Source organism: Oncorhynchus mykiss, chromosome 3, assembly GCF_013265735.2.
Source record: "Oncorhynchus mykiss isolate Arlee chromosome 3, USDA_OmykA_1.1, whole genome shotgun sequence".
Taxonomy (NCBI): Eukaryota; Metazoa; Chordata; class Actinopteri; order Salmoniformes; family Salmonidae; genus Oncorhynchus; species Oncorhynchus mykiss.
The window spans coordinates 65,520,195-65,535,352 of record NC_048567.1 but is presented as its reverse complement, the minus strand read 5'-3'; the positions used below and the strand labels follow the sequence as shown (position 1 = coordinate 65,535,352).

At 44.2% G+C, this 15,158-nt stretch overlaps 1 protein-coding gene across 2 annotated transcripts; it reads left to right on the top strand.

The window, feature by feature from the left end:
• The first annotated feature begins 72 nt into the window (after positions 1-72).
• On the top strand, positions 73-15,139 carry LOC110520412 (kelch-like protein 9). Of its 2 annotated transcripts, none has more exons than XM_036974954.1 (9): positions 73-272; positions 882-935; positions 1,035-1,755; positions 2,393-2,525; positions 9,022-9,218; positions 9,575-10,397; positions 10,521-10,634; positions 13,035-13,243; positions 13,720-14,114. In XM_036974954.1, the coding sequence occupies exons 3-9, from the start codon at positions 1,378-1,380 to the stop codon at positions 14,005-14,007; spliced, it is 2,142 nt and encodes a 713-aa protein (XP_036830849.1). In that variant the 5' UTR covers positions 73-272; positions 882-935; positions 1,035-1,377; the 3' UTR covers positions 14,008-14,114. The 2 variants fall into 2 exon arrangements, with proteins under 2 accessions (XP_036830849.1, XP_021453393.1); XM_021597718.2 differs by having other exon boundaries at positions 217-272; positions 1,416-1,755; positions 13,720-15,139.
• The last annotated feature ends 19 nt before the right edge of the window (positions 15,140-15,158 follow it).

Here is a 15,158-nt window from a genome sequence, read left to right as displayed (position 1 = left end):
CCAATGTGTCAAAATAAGGGTGGGTAGGGTTAAATGAAATGAGCGAGAAAGAGAACTGACACAGGAAGTGACTGAGCTCTCGGTTAGCTGTGAGAAACTGACTGTGCTGCTGTTTACCACGCTCTACATAACGGTTCCACTCTGCATCCAGCTGCTGCAGGAAGACATTTAGTGATCTGTAAAGCATTAAACAGATTGCTGTATGTTTATGTGTGTATGCCGGAAGAAGGCCGTCCGGTTAGGGAGAACCTGTTGAAAATAATCACTTCAAGGTAGGTTCCTTCCTTTCCTCGCATGTTTGTTAATGCAGGTTTAAAGTGTGTACATTTGATATAAAGCACAAAGTCTTGCACAGAAACATCCATGATCCAAAAATAGAATATAAACAGAAATTATGAATATGTAGTGAGGTGGAATTCCAGAGGTTACTGTTAGATGTAAAAAAAAATAAAAACTATTGTAATCCACTAGAAACATCAGAAAATGTGTTGAAGTATTGAAGTTACACCATAGCAACATACTGCAACATAAATGTTGTGTGAAGTTACGGGAATGTCTTAACATTTACAGCGTACACGTACATGTATACACTAACACAGAGACAGTATGGTAACGATATGATCAAGAAAGTCCCACATTGCAAACATGCACCTCTAGCCCTGGGCCTGTTCTGATGAAGTGAGTCATACTATACAGCATTGAGTACCAGACAACCTATGTATGAAACAAAGACATACTCAACTGTTTCATTTCCCAAATTGTAGCTTGTTCAGAGTGAAGAGGTTCTGAAAGAGAGAATAGAAAAGTATATTGTACTGATAGACTAAACATCAATTTAATCCTGCCCTGTTTTAGTTTTGTCTCATGTCTCTGTTTCTAAGGAACCTTTCACAGAGGGGCAGCAGGACATCCAGCAAGACACCAACTGAGATGGGGTAGGCTGATCCAAATATTTGTCATTTTTAGGTTTAAGTATTTTGTCAGGGACACAACTTTCACACCACATTCAAAAATTGTATTTTTGTCCCCCCCAGTTTTATAACTGGAATGTGATACCAAATGAGACAACGGTGTGCTTTAGGGCCATGCAGATGCCTCCGAGCAGTCGGGTAGGCTGTTTGGAATGTTTCTCCGATAGGATAATTTTTTAAATTATAATTATGCCCCCACACTTCTAAAACCAAAGTTGCGCCCCTGATTTTTGTATATGAATCAATGTGCGAATTCAAAAGACGAGCCACTGTAAACCTTAATGTAAATGGACAAAAATCCAATATATGCACTTTTCAGCACTGAAGATATGAGTTTATGTGAAAAACAATGTCATAGACAGATTAATGTGATAAAGGGTGGAGTTAATTTATACTGTAGCTGAGGATGATACAGCAGCTCTCAGACCCGTCGTTGTGTTCCAGGGGCAGTGGAGAGGAGAAGGAGAGTGTGCAGGGGAGGTTTCACAGGAGACTGTCTCGTCTGGGGAGCAGAGGCTCTATTAGAGATCCACCCAGACCTCCACCCCAACCTGTCCAACCCTCAGCCACATCTCCGCCCCTAGCCCCGGCCCCAGCTCCAGCCCCGGCCACAGTTGAAAGTCCCACTCCCCCAGCAGCGAAACCTCCAACCCCTACAGCCCCAGCCCCTAAACCCTTGGAGCTTCCCCCGAAACCCACTGATATAAGCCTGAAGCCAAGCCTCCCTCCAAGGCCTCTAACCAGGTGGTTCAGCAGCAATGAGCATGGCACCACAGTCCTACAGGTATAACCCAACCAGCCCTCATACACCAGGCAGAGATATTAAAGTTGTAATAGGGTTATCCCACATAACAAATACTACATTTTACTATAGAATACTATAGTACTTACTATAGAATTTTATAGTAAAATGTAGTAAACTGTAGTATACTGTAAAATACTATACTATACACTGTAGCATCCCTCGATCATGTAGTGCTTATAAATATCATTTTGTGGTATTCTGTAGAATATTATACTACACACGGTCGTATCCCTCGATCGTGTAGTGCTTACTGTAGAATTGTGTTGTATACTGTAGAATACTACACTACACACTGTACTGATACGCACATGTTTAATATGCATATAATCCACCCATTCCCCTCCCCAATATCCATATCCCAATAAATACACTACAGTAAATACTACAGTGTACTACAGTCATATCCACAAAAACACTGCAGTAAATACTACGTATAAAAATATTACAGTATACTATAGTGTTTTTTTCATAGGATTATTTAGCTGTGAGGTTTGCCAAGATGAAAAAGAATCCTGGGACGATTATTTCAGTAATCTATCTGAATGGTTGCTAACATCATTTAACATTGAGCGGATCGAGACGATTGATGGAAGATGAATCTTATTCTTCCTTCCAGGGGTTTGAGTTGTTCCGTGGTGATGAGACTCTGTGTGATGTCATCCTGGTGCCTGGGGACAGCAGTGACACCTTCCCCGTGCACAGAGTCATTATGGCCTCTGCCAGCAACTACTTCAAAGCCATGTTCACTGGTTAGTCTGTGATAAATTACATTCAAAGAGGGCTTTCAATTCATGCAATATTTCAATATATTTTTATATGTCAAATTATTTCACTGGTGATTGTTTTAAAATGAGAAAAAAAGGAACCCGCCCACTGCTCTTGATAGTATCACTGCTCTTTAATAAGCTTTACATATTGGCCTCACAGCCTTCTCAGAGATTTGGTAAGTTTTTAAAATTAGCACCCTCAACCTAGCCCCACCCACATCCGTTCCACGCATCGAATGGGGTTGGAGTTGAAGGAAAACAAATAAGTGCTACCAAATATAACAATATGCATTTCATAAATATTCTAATAAAGTGTGAACATAAAACACGTCTGTAAAACCACAATGTGGACATCGACCTACCAAGCAAGTTTTCATAAATCATTGGGTACAGCGCAAGAAAAATGTCAGAGTAATCTGAAAGCAGCACAACAAGGCTCGACGAAGGAAAAGATGTAGGAGATGCAAGTGGTCAAAGAGGGGACCAGGAACACAGGCCGTGGACACGGAGCTACAGCAGGAATCAGTAATTAACCTCTCCAAAAAAGTCTGACGCGCAAATCTCAAGGGCCGCGGCTTTTGTGGCGCAAGGGGTAACGATGCTTCGAGGGTGGCTGTTGTCGGTGTGTGCAGAGGGTCCCTGGTTTGAACCCAGTCTTATCTAAGGGCCTCTCTTTTGTACCTGCATGTGCAGACAAACCATTTGATACGAAAGTAGATCTGTTTATGTTCTTTCGCAAGAAGTCAACTTAAGCACGTGTTTTCTCAAAACACTGTTTCGTGCCTAGAAACTCAACAAAGAACTGGTACCCATTTTAAGCCCAAAAGCAAATTATGGTCCTATGGTTAACAACTCCTCAATTAATACCTCCTCAATTATAGTCGAACAAGATGCCATGTCAGTGTAACAGTTTAGCTTCCGTCCCTCTCCTCGCCCCATACCTGGGCTCGAACCAGGGACCCTCTGCACACACCGACAACAGCCACCCTCGAAGCATCGTTACCCATTGCACCACAAAAGCCTCGGCCCTTGCAGAGCAAGGGGAACAACTATTTCAAGGTCTCAGAGCGAGTGACGTCACCGATTGAAACGCTATTAGTGTGCATCCTGCTAACAAGCTAGCCATTTCACATCGGTTACACTCACCCCCCTTTTGACCTCCCTCTTTTCCGCAGCAACCAGTGATCCGGGTCACGGCACCAATGTAACAGTTTAGCTTCCGTCCCTCTCCTCACCCCGAACCAGTTACCCTCTGCACACACCGACAACAGCCACCCTTGAAGTATCATTACCCATCGCGCCACAAAAGCCAAGGCCCTTGCAGAGCAAGGGGAACAACTACTTCAAGGTCTCAGAGCGAGTGACATCACCGATTGAAACGCTATTAGCGAGCACCCCACTAACTAGCTAGCCATTTCACATCGGTTACATCAGTACATACGAGAAAAACAAACTACATTCAGAAGAACCTCACTAGAACAGAAGAACAGGCACTTAATGAACTAATGAAAGATTCATCTTTGGTTATTAAACCTGCAGACAAGGGGGGGTGCTGTTGTCGTTTTAGACTATGAAAAATACAAAGAAGAGATTCAGAGACAAATCAGCAATGAACGTTTCTATAGAAAACGGAGTGTTGATCCCACACAGGTGTTCCAAAGGGATATATGCTCTAATCTGGAGCCCTATTAAATAACCTTATCTCAAAACCTGAATATGAATATCCTTGCTGCAAATGTGCCATACGTCCATGCCTGTACATTTTGTCGAAATTACACAACCCTAAAACACAACAAGGCAATAATCCAGGCAAACCAGTGGTTGCAGGAATAGGCTCAATGCTAGAGCCATTGTCGAACTTCATAGACTCTTTTATTAAAATGAATGTGCAAGCATTGCCATCATATGTGAAAGACTGTAGACTTCATAAACAAGATTTCACTAATAACGGGTTTAACAGAAGACTGTATTTTGGTCACATTAGATGTCGAGAGTCTTACTATTTCAGGTCTGATGATGAACACTATCTCCAAACAAATGGAACATAGATGGACTCCACATTCGCTCCGAGCTATGCTAACCTTTATGTACCCAGGTAAAGACAGTTTCAGGTTGGATATTCAACGGATATACGCGCTTTCAATCCTGAATAGCTTTCAAACCACTTGAGCCACAGACTCCAAATAGTGTCATGATGTTGGAAAAATTGCGCAGGTCTTATTTTCACTATTTGACCCTTAATTAGCTTTGAAAAGCTAATAAACGTGTGGAAATGTGAGCAGCATTTTGTATTCCTAGTTGAATTAGAGAATGTAAACAAAGTACAAACTTTTTTATATTTGAATTTCAATAGCTCCTTGGTCATGTGACCTACTGACTTCAAACAAGGTTCAGAATGTCCACTGACCACCCTTCTATATTGCACACCCTTGAGTTTGTCCATTTTCATCTCACAAGTTTTTACATTAATGTTTTTAATTTTCTAATTTCAATAGCTCCTTGGTCATGTGACCTACTGACTTCAAACAAGATTCAGAATGTACCCCCCTTGGGCCTACACATTGCATACCCTTTTGTTGTCAATTTTCATCTCACGCGATTTTACATTAATTTGCCTGCTCTGCCCCCATGAAGGACAGTGTCACTCACACACCTATTCACTTGGGACTTCTCCCTGGGGCCTTCCTGACCTCCAGCAGGCCCCCATTGACCTGGTGACCTCTGACTCCAGGCCTCTAGGCCCACACGCCTGCCTGCCCTCTCCTTGGGCCTGAGAGTGTATAGCTTTCTCCCAGGAACTACAGCCCTTCAGGCCTCCACACCTACTCTCCCTACCCGGTCAACACCCCTCTCCCTTAGCATATAGCTTACTCCCTGGAATTACTAAAACATCTATAGTCCTGCTGTCAGGAACCACGTGCACCTGGTAACCCGTAAGTCCCCACTCCAACATCCATGGCCATGGCCTGAGTGCAATCCTTATCCCGGAGTTACAGATCTTTTTTGCCAACTTCCCTTACCTACATTGTTGTAATATGCCAGAGGCTGTTCCCCTTGGAGACCTGCTGCGGATATGGGTACTGCCCTGCGTGAGATTTGCACCTTCTCCCTCAGATTTTCAAGGGCCAGGGAGAGCTGACCGGACGCCGCAGAAACCGCAAAGCTTTCCAGGGCTTGGGCCCCTCTCTCGGGGCGAACCCATTCCAGGGCGCCCTGCCCTTCACAAAGAAAAGAAAACTCTCCCCGGGGCTCCCGCCAGCTTCTCCGGGATCGGTCATGTTACCATACTGGATGCCTCGTGGCCCCCATCTCAACCAGTCCTTGGACATTCTGAAAGTAATTTGAGGTCAGTAGGTCACATGACCAAGGAGCTATTGAAATTAGAAACATTGAAAAACATAAAAAATTCATGTAGAATTGTGAGAGATGAAATGGACAAACTAAAGGGTGTGCAATGTGTAGGCCCACTGAGTGTACATTCTGAACCTTGTTTGAAGTCAGTAGGTCACATGACCAAGGAGCTATTGAAATCTAAAAAAAAATTATAATAATTTAAAATAGTGTGAGTTGTAAATCGACCCAAAAAAGTGTTTGTCATATGTGTCTATGCCATCGGGTTAGATAGAACCAGTTTCGAAAGTTTTAGGAGTAATGGTTAAAGAGCTATTCAAATTTGAAAACTGAGATATGTCACTATGTTGACGGTCCCTAACTGCGGTTGGTGGACGTAAGGAAAACTACAGGCGACTGACTATCCGTTGAATATCCAACCAGAGTCTGTGTTTACCTCGGTCCTTTATGTGGGTCTTTTTGAAGAACGTTTTGTTAATAATGAAAACGAAAATCTATTTTTGAATAAAGTCCTGAAGTGGTATCGATATATTGACGAAATTTTTTTGCATATGGGGAGGAACGGGAAAAGAGCTGTCAGACTTTATGGTATTACTCAATAACATTGACCCCAATCGCAAATTCACTATTGAATGTGAGTCTAAACGTGTTCATTACCTCGATATGTGGATTGAGAAATCAAATGGAACCCTGTTTACAGATCTGTATAGAAAAGAAACGGACATAAATAATATTACAGGAGGACAGCTTCCATCCTGAGCCATTAAAAAGAGGACTTCCATGAAGCCCGTTTTTCAGACTGCTCCGTATATGTCACTCCACAGAGGACTATCTAGAAAAAGCAGCGGAGATGCGCAATAGGTTTCTAACACTGAACCTAAACCGGCTGCGCGCGTGCGTTATCGTGCATAAATTTATTTTGCCTCCCCCACACCAAACGCAATCACGACACGCAGGTTAAAATATCAAAATAAATTCTGAACCAATGACATTCATTTGGGGACAGGTCGAAAAGCATTAAACATGTATGGTAATTTAGCTAGCTAGTTAGCTTGCACTTGCTAGCTAACGTTAATTTGTCCTATCTAGCTAGCTTGCTGTTGCTAGCTAATTTGTCCTGGGAAATAAACATTGAGTTATTTTACCTGAAATGAACAAGGACCTCTACTCCGACAATTAATCCACACATAAAACGGCCAACCGAATCGTTTCTAGTCATCTCTCCTCCTTCCAGGCTTTTTCATCGTTTAACTTATATGGTGATCGCATCTAAACTTTCATTGTATTACCACGACTACTGGCAAAACAGTTTGTCTTTCAACCACCCATGTGGGTATAACCAATGAGGAGATGGCACGCAGGTACCTGCTTCTATAAACCAATGGGATGGGAGAGGCAGGACTTGCAGCAAGATCTGCGTCAGAAATAGGAATGAGTTCTATTTTAGCCCTTGGCGTCGCAGATGCTCGTTGGCGCGCTCGAGCAGTGTGGGTGCAATAATTGGATAACATGGATTTCTAAATTTATTTTGCAACGCTCGCGCATGCGACGTGTCCGGTTTGGTCAGCATGTTAGAAGAGGCTATTCTCCACAATGTGTGAATGAAGCTCTTAATTTGCCATTGGGGAAAACAGAGATGAACTGCTACAAAAAAAGACCAACTAGAGCTAAAGAACACTGTAATGTTCACAACCACATATACTGTACTTTGAACTCGTGAAACGTGGGAGATGCTGTCAAGAAACACTGGCATGTTTTATTATCGGACCCAGCTTTGCCGGCTGAATTTAAGAATACACTACTTGTTGTATATAAGAGAGGTCACAATTTACACAATAAATTGGTCCATGCCAACTGAACTGCCAGCCACAAAAGAAAATCAGACAGGCTCTTTTACGCCCTCTTCTGAATGGCAGCTATAAATGCAGAGGTTGCGCACAGTGCAACAATATGATGAAGTGTGAATATTTCTGCCACCCACATACAGAAAAACGGTTCCAAATAAATGACATTATTACGTGCTCCACCACCCATGTTATCTACATTATTAAATGTCCATGTGGGCTGTGCCATGTAGGTAAAACCTCTTGTTCTCTCAAAGAGAGAATCATTGAACATAAAAGTTCAATTAGGAGAAACGACAGGGATTATCCAGTCGCAGTACATTTTAATGACCTAAAACATGACCTTTCTACCTTTTAGATTTTGTGGCATAGAGAAAGTTTAGATATCAGACAGGGGAGGTGATAGTAATAATACTCTGAGTAAAAGATAATGTTTTGGGATTTTCACCCTCCAGACATTATTTCCTAAAGGTCTTAATGATGAAATGCCAATGTATGTTATGTTGAAAATTTGAACATGAATTATGCCCCTATTTCAGATTACGCTGACGTTTTTCTTGCGCTGTACCCAATGATTTATGAAAACTTGCTTGGTAGGTCGATATCCTCATTGTGGTTTTACAGACGTGTTTTATGTTCACACTTTATTAGAATATTTATGAAATGCATATTGTTATATTTGGTAGCACTTTTTTGTTTTCCTTCGACTTCAACCCCATTCGACGCGTGGAACGAATGTGGGTGGGGCTAGGCCTACATAAGGGTGCTAATTTAAAAAACTAGACCGTAGACCGTGAGGCCGATACATATAGCTTATTAAAGAGCCTTGATACTATCAAGAGCCTTGTGCAGGTTCCTGCTTTTTTTCTCATTGTATTCAACTGTTACCATGCACCTGCAAAAAAGATAGCTTTAAAAGGCGAGTGCCTTTTAAATTACTGGTGATTGTTTTACAATGTGTGGTGGAGAGGATTTGTCGAGGGCATATGCTCCCAAAGGATCAATGATCCTAAGTATGTAAGATTGTTTCACAGACGAGTTCAGGGCTGAGCTAATAAAGTCTCTCTCTTACTGTACTTGCACTCATCACGTCCACTCAGACCAATCACCATAAAGGGGAAATGTGGTAAGAAACAAATTCCAGACAAGGACACTGACACCTTGACTTAAAACGTCCTCTTTTTACATCTCACTATGTTAAAATATACTTGCACTCTTACACCATTAACTGTAACAGCTTCCACCCTCTATATCTCTCCCTTTTCCTCGCTCCCTCTCTCTAGGGGGTATGAGAGAACAGGATATGAGGGAGATTAAGCTCCATGGGGTGAGTAAAACAGGTCTGAAGAACATCATAGAGTTCATCTACACATCCCGGCTGAGTCTGAGCATGACCAACCTGCAGGACACTCTGGAGGCTGCCAACTTCCTCCAGGTCCTCCCCGTCCTCGGCTTCTGCAACAAGCTGCTCAGCACTGAGGTTAGTGAATCCGGATACCTACTGGTACTGAAACATAAAAAATAAAAAATCATTTTTCATTTAACTAGGCAAGTCAGCTAAGAACAAATTCTTATTTACAATGACGGCCTACCAGTGAACAGTGGGTTAACTGCCTTGTTTAAGGGCAGAACAACAGATTTTTACCTTGTCAGCTCGGGAATTCGATCCAGCAATCTTTCGGGTACTGGCCCAACGCGCTAACCACCTGCCGCCCCACAAACAACAGGCAGGTGGATGGGTGGATTGAAGAGTCACTGGAAAGTTTGGCAGATGTAAAAACAGGAGACCCTTCACAGGTTCATCCAGTCTTGTCTGTTTACCTGTTTGTGTGGCAGATCACCATTGATAACTGTATGGAGGTGGAGCGCATCGCCGGGGACCTGCTCCTGGAGGATGTACAGGCCCACATTGGGAAGTTTGTATGTCAGAACCTGTCAGCATTGCTACAGTCTGGCCACTACCTGCAGCTCTCTCAGCCCAGCCTGGCCAACGCCCTGGCCAGCGACAGCCTCAAGGGCTTCTCTGAGATGGAGCTGTACCGCATCGCCCGCTCCTGGCTGGACCACGACCCCCCCACTCGCCGCTCCGCCGCCTACTCCCTGATGAGCCAGGTCCGCTTCCCCCTCATGACCCCCACTGAGCTGCTCGAGATCTCCCAGGAGGATGAGGGGCACGATGATGGCGGAGCGGCCATGATGCGCTCGGACACGGCCTGCGTCAACCTCCTGCTAGAGGCCAGCAACTACCAGATGATGCCCTTCCTCCAGCCTTCCTTACAGACGGAGCGCACACGCATCCGGTCGGACGCCAAACACCTGCTGGCGCTGGGCGGGGTGATGAAGCAGCAGCTGGTGGTGAGCAGGGAGCTGAGACTGTATGATGAGGAGATCGGCCATTGGAGGGCGCTGAGGCCTATGGAGGTTCCCCGCTACCAGCACGGCGTTGCCCTGCTCGGGGGCTTTCTCTACATCGTAGGCGGCCAGAGCACCTACGACACCAAGGGCAAGACGGCGGTGGACAGCGCCTACCTCTACGACCCGCGCTTCGACCGGTGGTTGCAGGTGGCCTCGCTCAATGAGAAGAGAACCTTCTTCCACCTGAGCACCCTGAAAGGGAAGCTGTATGCTGTTGGGGGCCGGAACGCCTCAGGAGAGATTGGTGAGTCACTAAGTGTACTGGATAGGTTTTTCCTGCAATCTGTTACACAGAAATATCAATAAATTACAAGGGATTATGATCTTTAAGGTGCATGTTGAGTGAATTTGTTTTTTACTCCTTTAGACACCATGGAGTGCTACAACCTTAGAAGAAATGAGTGGACATTCGTGTCTCCCATGGTCGACCCCCACTACGGGCATGCTGGGACAGTCCATGGTGACCTGATGTATGTCTCAGGTGAGTTTCTCAGACCACTGGTAGTTAGATTACAAACTTACCAAACTGTTAAAACCTACAATGTGAAGGCCTGAATTGACTGTGATTGTTGCCCTGATAAAAACAGCTGAGACTGGAGAGGTTATGAGTTAATTAATTCAAACAAAGGCTGTGTTGTTGACATGTTTTAATCGACTCTTGTCAATTAACAGCTTTGATAGACTTTAACAAAACATAGTAGTTCTGGAATGTTCTCATTCTCATCTTGGCCGATTTCTATGTCGGTCTCCTAGCAACTATGAGGGCCAGGAAACACAAAGACCTTTGGTTGAAATGGGTCATATACTTATTTTCCGACGAGGTTAACCACAGCTCTCTGAAAAGCAATTGTGTAAAAGTCTTGCACACAGATAGCCAGAAAACAGCTTATTCTGAACACATGTTTTGAAAGTGCATGTAGAAAATGTATCATTTTTAATCTGCAATCATTTAAACAGTGGTTTAGTAGTTTGAGCCCAAAAAGCAGGTGGATCCCATTGGATGTGTTATGGAACATGTAGAGGAGGGTGTAATGTGCAAAAGAAGCTGGTGGGATGGAATAAATGGAATGTAGTCAAATGTGGTTTCCATATGTTTGATACTGTTCCCTTTATTCCCTTCCAGCCATTACAATGAGCATGTCCTCCTATAGCTCCTCCCACCAGCCTCCTCTGGTAATGGGTTAATGGCATAGACATTGAAACCAGTAGATAGTGATAGCGCTGACGCCATTCATGTATTCCTATGGAAAACTCCCGATTGCGCATAAAGTCGGAAGTATTTGAATTTGAAGCCACCATATTGCTGAATGGGGCAATCAGTGGAGGCTGCTGAGGAGAGGTTGGCTCATAATAATGGCTGGAATGGAGCAAATGGAAACCATGTGTTTGATGTTGTTAATTTGAAAATAAAAGAGAGCCGCACACTTTAGGAGCTCAGATGCAAAAATGTAATTATCAACGTTTCGACAGCCAAGCTGTCTTCATCAGGGTATAATGTTCATCAGGGTATTTTATATTGTTAATACCTTTCCATTTATTTTGCTCTAGCCATTACCACGAGCCCATCCTCCCCAAATAAGGTGCCACCAACCTCATGTGGGCTGAATTGCACCAAAAAATTGTAAAGGATCATGGTGAAAGTGGCCCTAGCAAGCAAAGGATCATGGTCAATGTAGTCGTTTTCTTCCTGCCTGAGAGAGTCAACCGGGAGTCTCCTTGTAGCCTGCCGGCCCGTGATTGTTCTGTTTCAGCATGTGGTCCTGTGTGACTACAAATGTAGTAGTCAAGAATGGATCACCATTTAATTAAATATCTCGATTTCTAGCTAATTTTAAAATAATTCACAGTGGGGCTCGAACTTGATCATAATAAACACATTTTAGAGGCCAAAACGGTTGTCTACATTTTTTGTGTTTGGCCGTTCTGGCAATCGTAATTCGGCACTGCTACATTGCTACACAGTAGCCGACCAGCAGAGCTCGTGACTTCACACTCCAGACCGGAAACTGGGAGCCTGGGTAATGGCCACAGCTCTCTGCAGCTCGCAGCACCAGACCACGTCCTTCCTGTTCAGACCTAAACATTTCTGTTTTTCACATTAATGCTCCTATCCCACTCTACGCTGGTGGTTGACAGTATGTATAGGAAAGCACCTGACCACCGGCTCACAGTTCAGTTCCCTACACCATCAATCTTTCCTTCTCATGGTCCATCCTTCACATTTACTACCAAAGTTACACTGCCTTCCCCTTGAACTCCATGGATCTGTTAAAGTCAGGGGAAGTGAGCTGGAGTCAACGACCTCGGTGGAACTTCACATGATTATGCATAGTATTGACGTCAGACGAAAGCAGCAAGGACACCGATCGTGTGAAACAGTGTGTCTTCCTAATGTTGTGAGATTTTCTGTTGTTTACAGAACACTGGTGCTGTGAGATTAGAATATCAGGGCCTGCTTAGAAAGTAGGAGAAAAAATGAATGGCTGCAGTATTGCCGTTAACATGTATGTATGAGCATATGAGCATATGATGCATGGAATGTTAAGGCCTACTTATATGAATGTATTCTTATTTTACATTTATGTAGTTCTGTCCTTAAGCTGTTCTTGTCTATTAATGCTCTGTATTATGTCCTGTTTAGTGTTTTGTGTGGACCCCAAAAAGAGTAACTGCTGATTTAGCAGTAGCTAATGGGGATCCTAATAAAATCCCAAAATAAAACTCTCTCTGACCATGGTATATGGATTGAAATTAAAATGTTTGTCTTGTTAAAACCATAGTATACTAGTTTGTAGACATAAAATAGTATTTTAGTAAACATGTTGTCATAGTATCTACAGTATCTAACAATGAAACCAATGTCAATTCACTGATCCAACAGGCGGAATCACAGGGGACACGTTCCAGAAGGAGCTGTTGTGTTATGACCCTGAGACTGACGCATGGAGTCGCCGTGCCGACATGATGGAACTGCGTGGCCTACACTGCATGTGCACAGTGGGCGATCGGCTCTATGTGATGGGAGGGAACCACTTCCGGGGCAGCAGCGACTATGATGACGTACTTAACTGTGAATTCTACAGCCCTGAGGTGAAACAAGGCAAAGGCCCTGATTTTGGTCCCAACAATATGATAAGCAATTTTACCACTTTTCCGAAACCTCTAATCCTAACTGTTACTTAAGTCCTGAGTTTGATGATCAGGTAGCCTAGTGGTTAGAGCATTGGGCCAGTAAACAAAAGGTTGCTGGATCAAATCCCCAAGCTGACAAGGTAAAAATCTGTCATTCTGCCCCTGAGCAAGGCCGTTAACCCACTTTTCCCTGGGCGCCAACGACGTGAATGTCGAATAAGGCAGCCCCCTGCACCTCTCTGATTCAGAGGTTGGGTTAAATGCGGAAGTTGAATGTATTCAGTTGTACAACTGACTAGGTATCCTCCTTTCCCTTAAAGTTTTAGGAACTTTCTGGGTTGGGTGAAAATTACAACCAAACAAGGAACCAATGGCATTTGGAGAAATGCGGAATTCTGAGAATTCTCATACCTGCGTTTTATATCTTCCCCCAGGTGGACCAGTGGACGGTGGTGGCGGCCATGCCACGAGGCCAGAGTGATGTAGGGGTGGCCGTGCTTCAGGGCCAGATCTACGTGGTTGGGGGCTACTCCTGGAACAGCCGCTGCATGGTGGACATCGTGCAGCGCTACGACCCAGAGAAGGACGAGTGGGACCGGGTGTTCAATGTGCTGGAACCCCTGGGCGGCATCCGGGCCTGCACCATGACTGTGCATCTGCCTGAGGGTGCCGTGGACGACGGCCAGATGCAGGAGTGCCCGCTGGACACTGCCAAGAACTGAAAGCTGAGATCAAGAACATATAGATTTAGCTTCTCTGTGTTTGAGATGCTGGAAAGTGTGACTTTTTTGTGGGAGAAGTGGAAAATGTGCAGTAGAATCTCTCGAATAGGTCCCACAAGGGGTTGGAACTGGTTCAGGAAACACAACAGAAAACCGGAAAATAACAAAACATTTCAAAGAACAGAATTGGAACCGGGAATGAAAGTGATCCATACTGTTCCGGAACTGAACCGTTATTTTTTTAAATGCATGGCAACCGGTTAATAACGTTATTTTACTTTCCTGGCATTTTTTTTTTTTGTCCCACAAAAAAATGCAACAAAGTATCTATGGAAAGCCCTCACTCTGCCGCTCTACACACACGAGTTTGTTATCTAACTAGCTCAAGCTTGTTAGCAAGCTAGCTCAAAGGACAGTCAGTTTCTCCATACAAGCCGCTACTCATAGGTATAATTCTGTGGACCTAATTCAGATAATGCATGTCATAACAAGATGCCCAGATCTTCAAGCCTCCTCCTCAACCCTCTCTCCCCACCAGTAAAATATCAGTTGCATCTTCCGTTATAGGCTACATTTCTGTCCATCACGCATGTAAACAACTAGTTTGCCTGTTCTATCCACACTGATTGGTGAAGTAATTTAATGAGCTAAATGTAAAAAAAAAAAACGGTTGATTTCACAGGTTAAAAAAGAAACAGGGGCACTGCATTGCAGTGCTAGCTGTGCCACCAGAGACTCTGGGTTCGAGCCCAGGCTCTGTCGCAGCCGGCCGCAACCTGGAGGTCCATGGGGCGATACACAATTGGCCTAGCGTCGTCCGCGCTAGGGAGGGTTTGGCCAGTAGGGATATCCTTGTCCCATCGCGCACTAGAAACTCCTGTGGCGGGCCGTGCGCAGTGCACGCTAGCCAGGTCGCCAGGTGCACGGTGTTTCCTCCGACACATTGGTGAGACTGGCTTCCGGGTTGGATGCGCGCTGTGTTAAGAAGCAGTGCGGCTTGGTTGGGTTGTGTTTTGGAGGACCCATGGCTTTCGACCTTCGTCTCTCCCGAGCCCGTACGGGGGTTGTAGCGATGAGACAAGATCTTAACTACTAACAATTGTATACCACGAAAATTGGAGAGAAAAGGGGGTAAAATTTAAATAAAATAA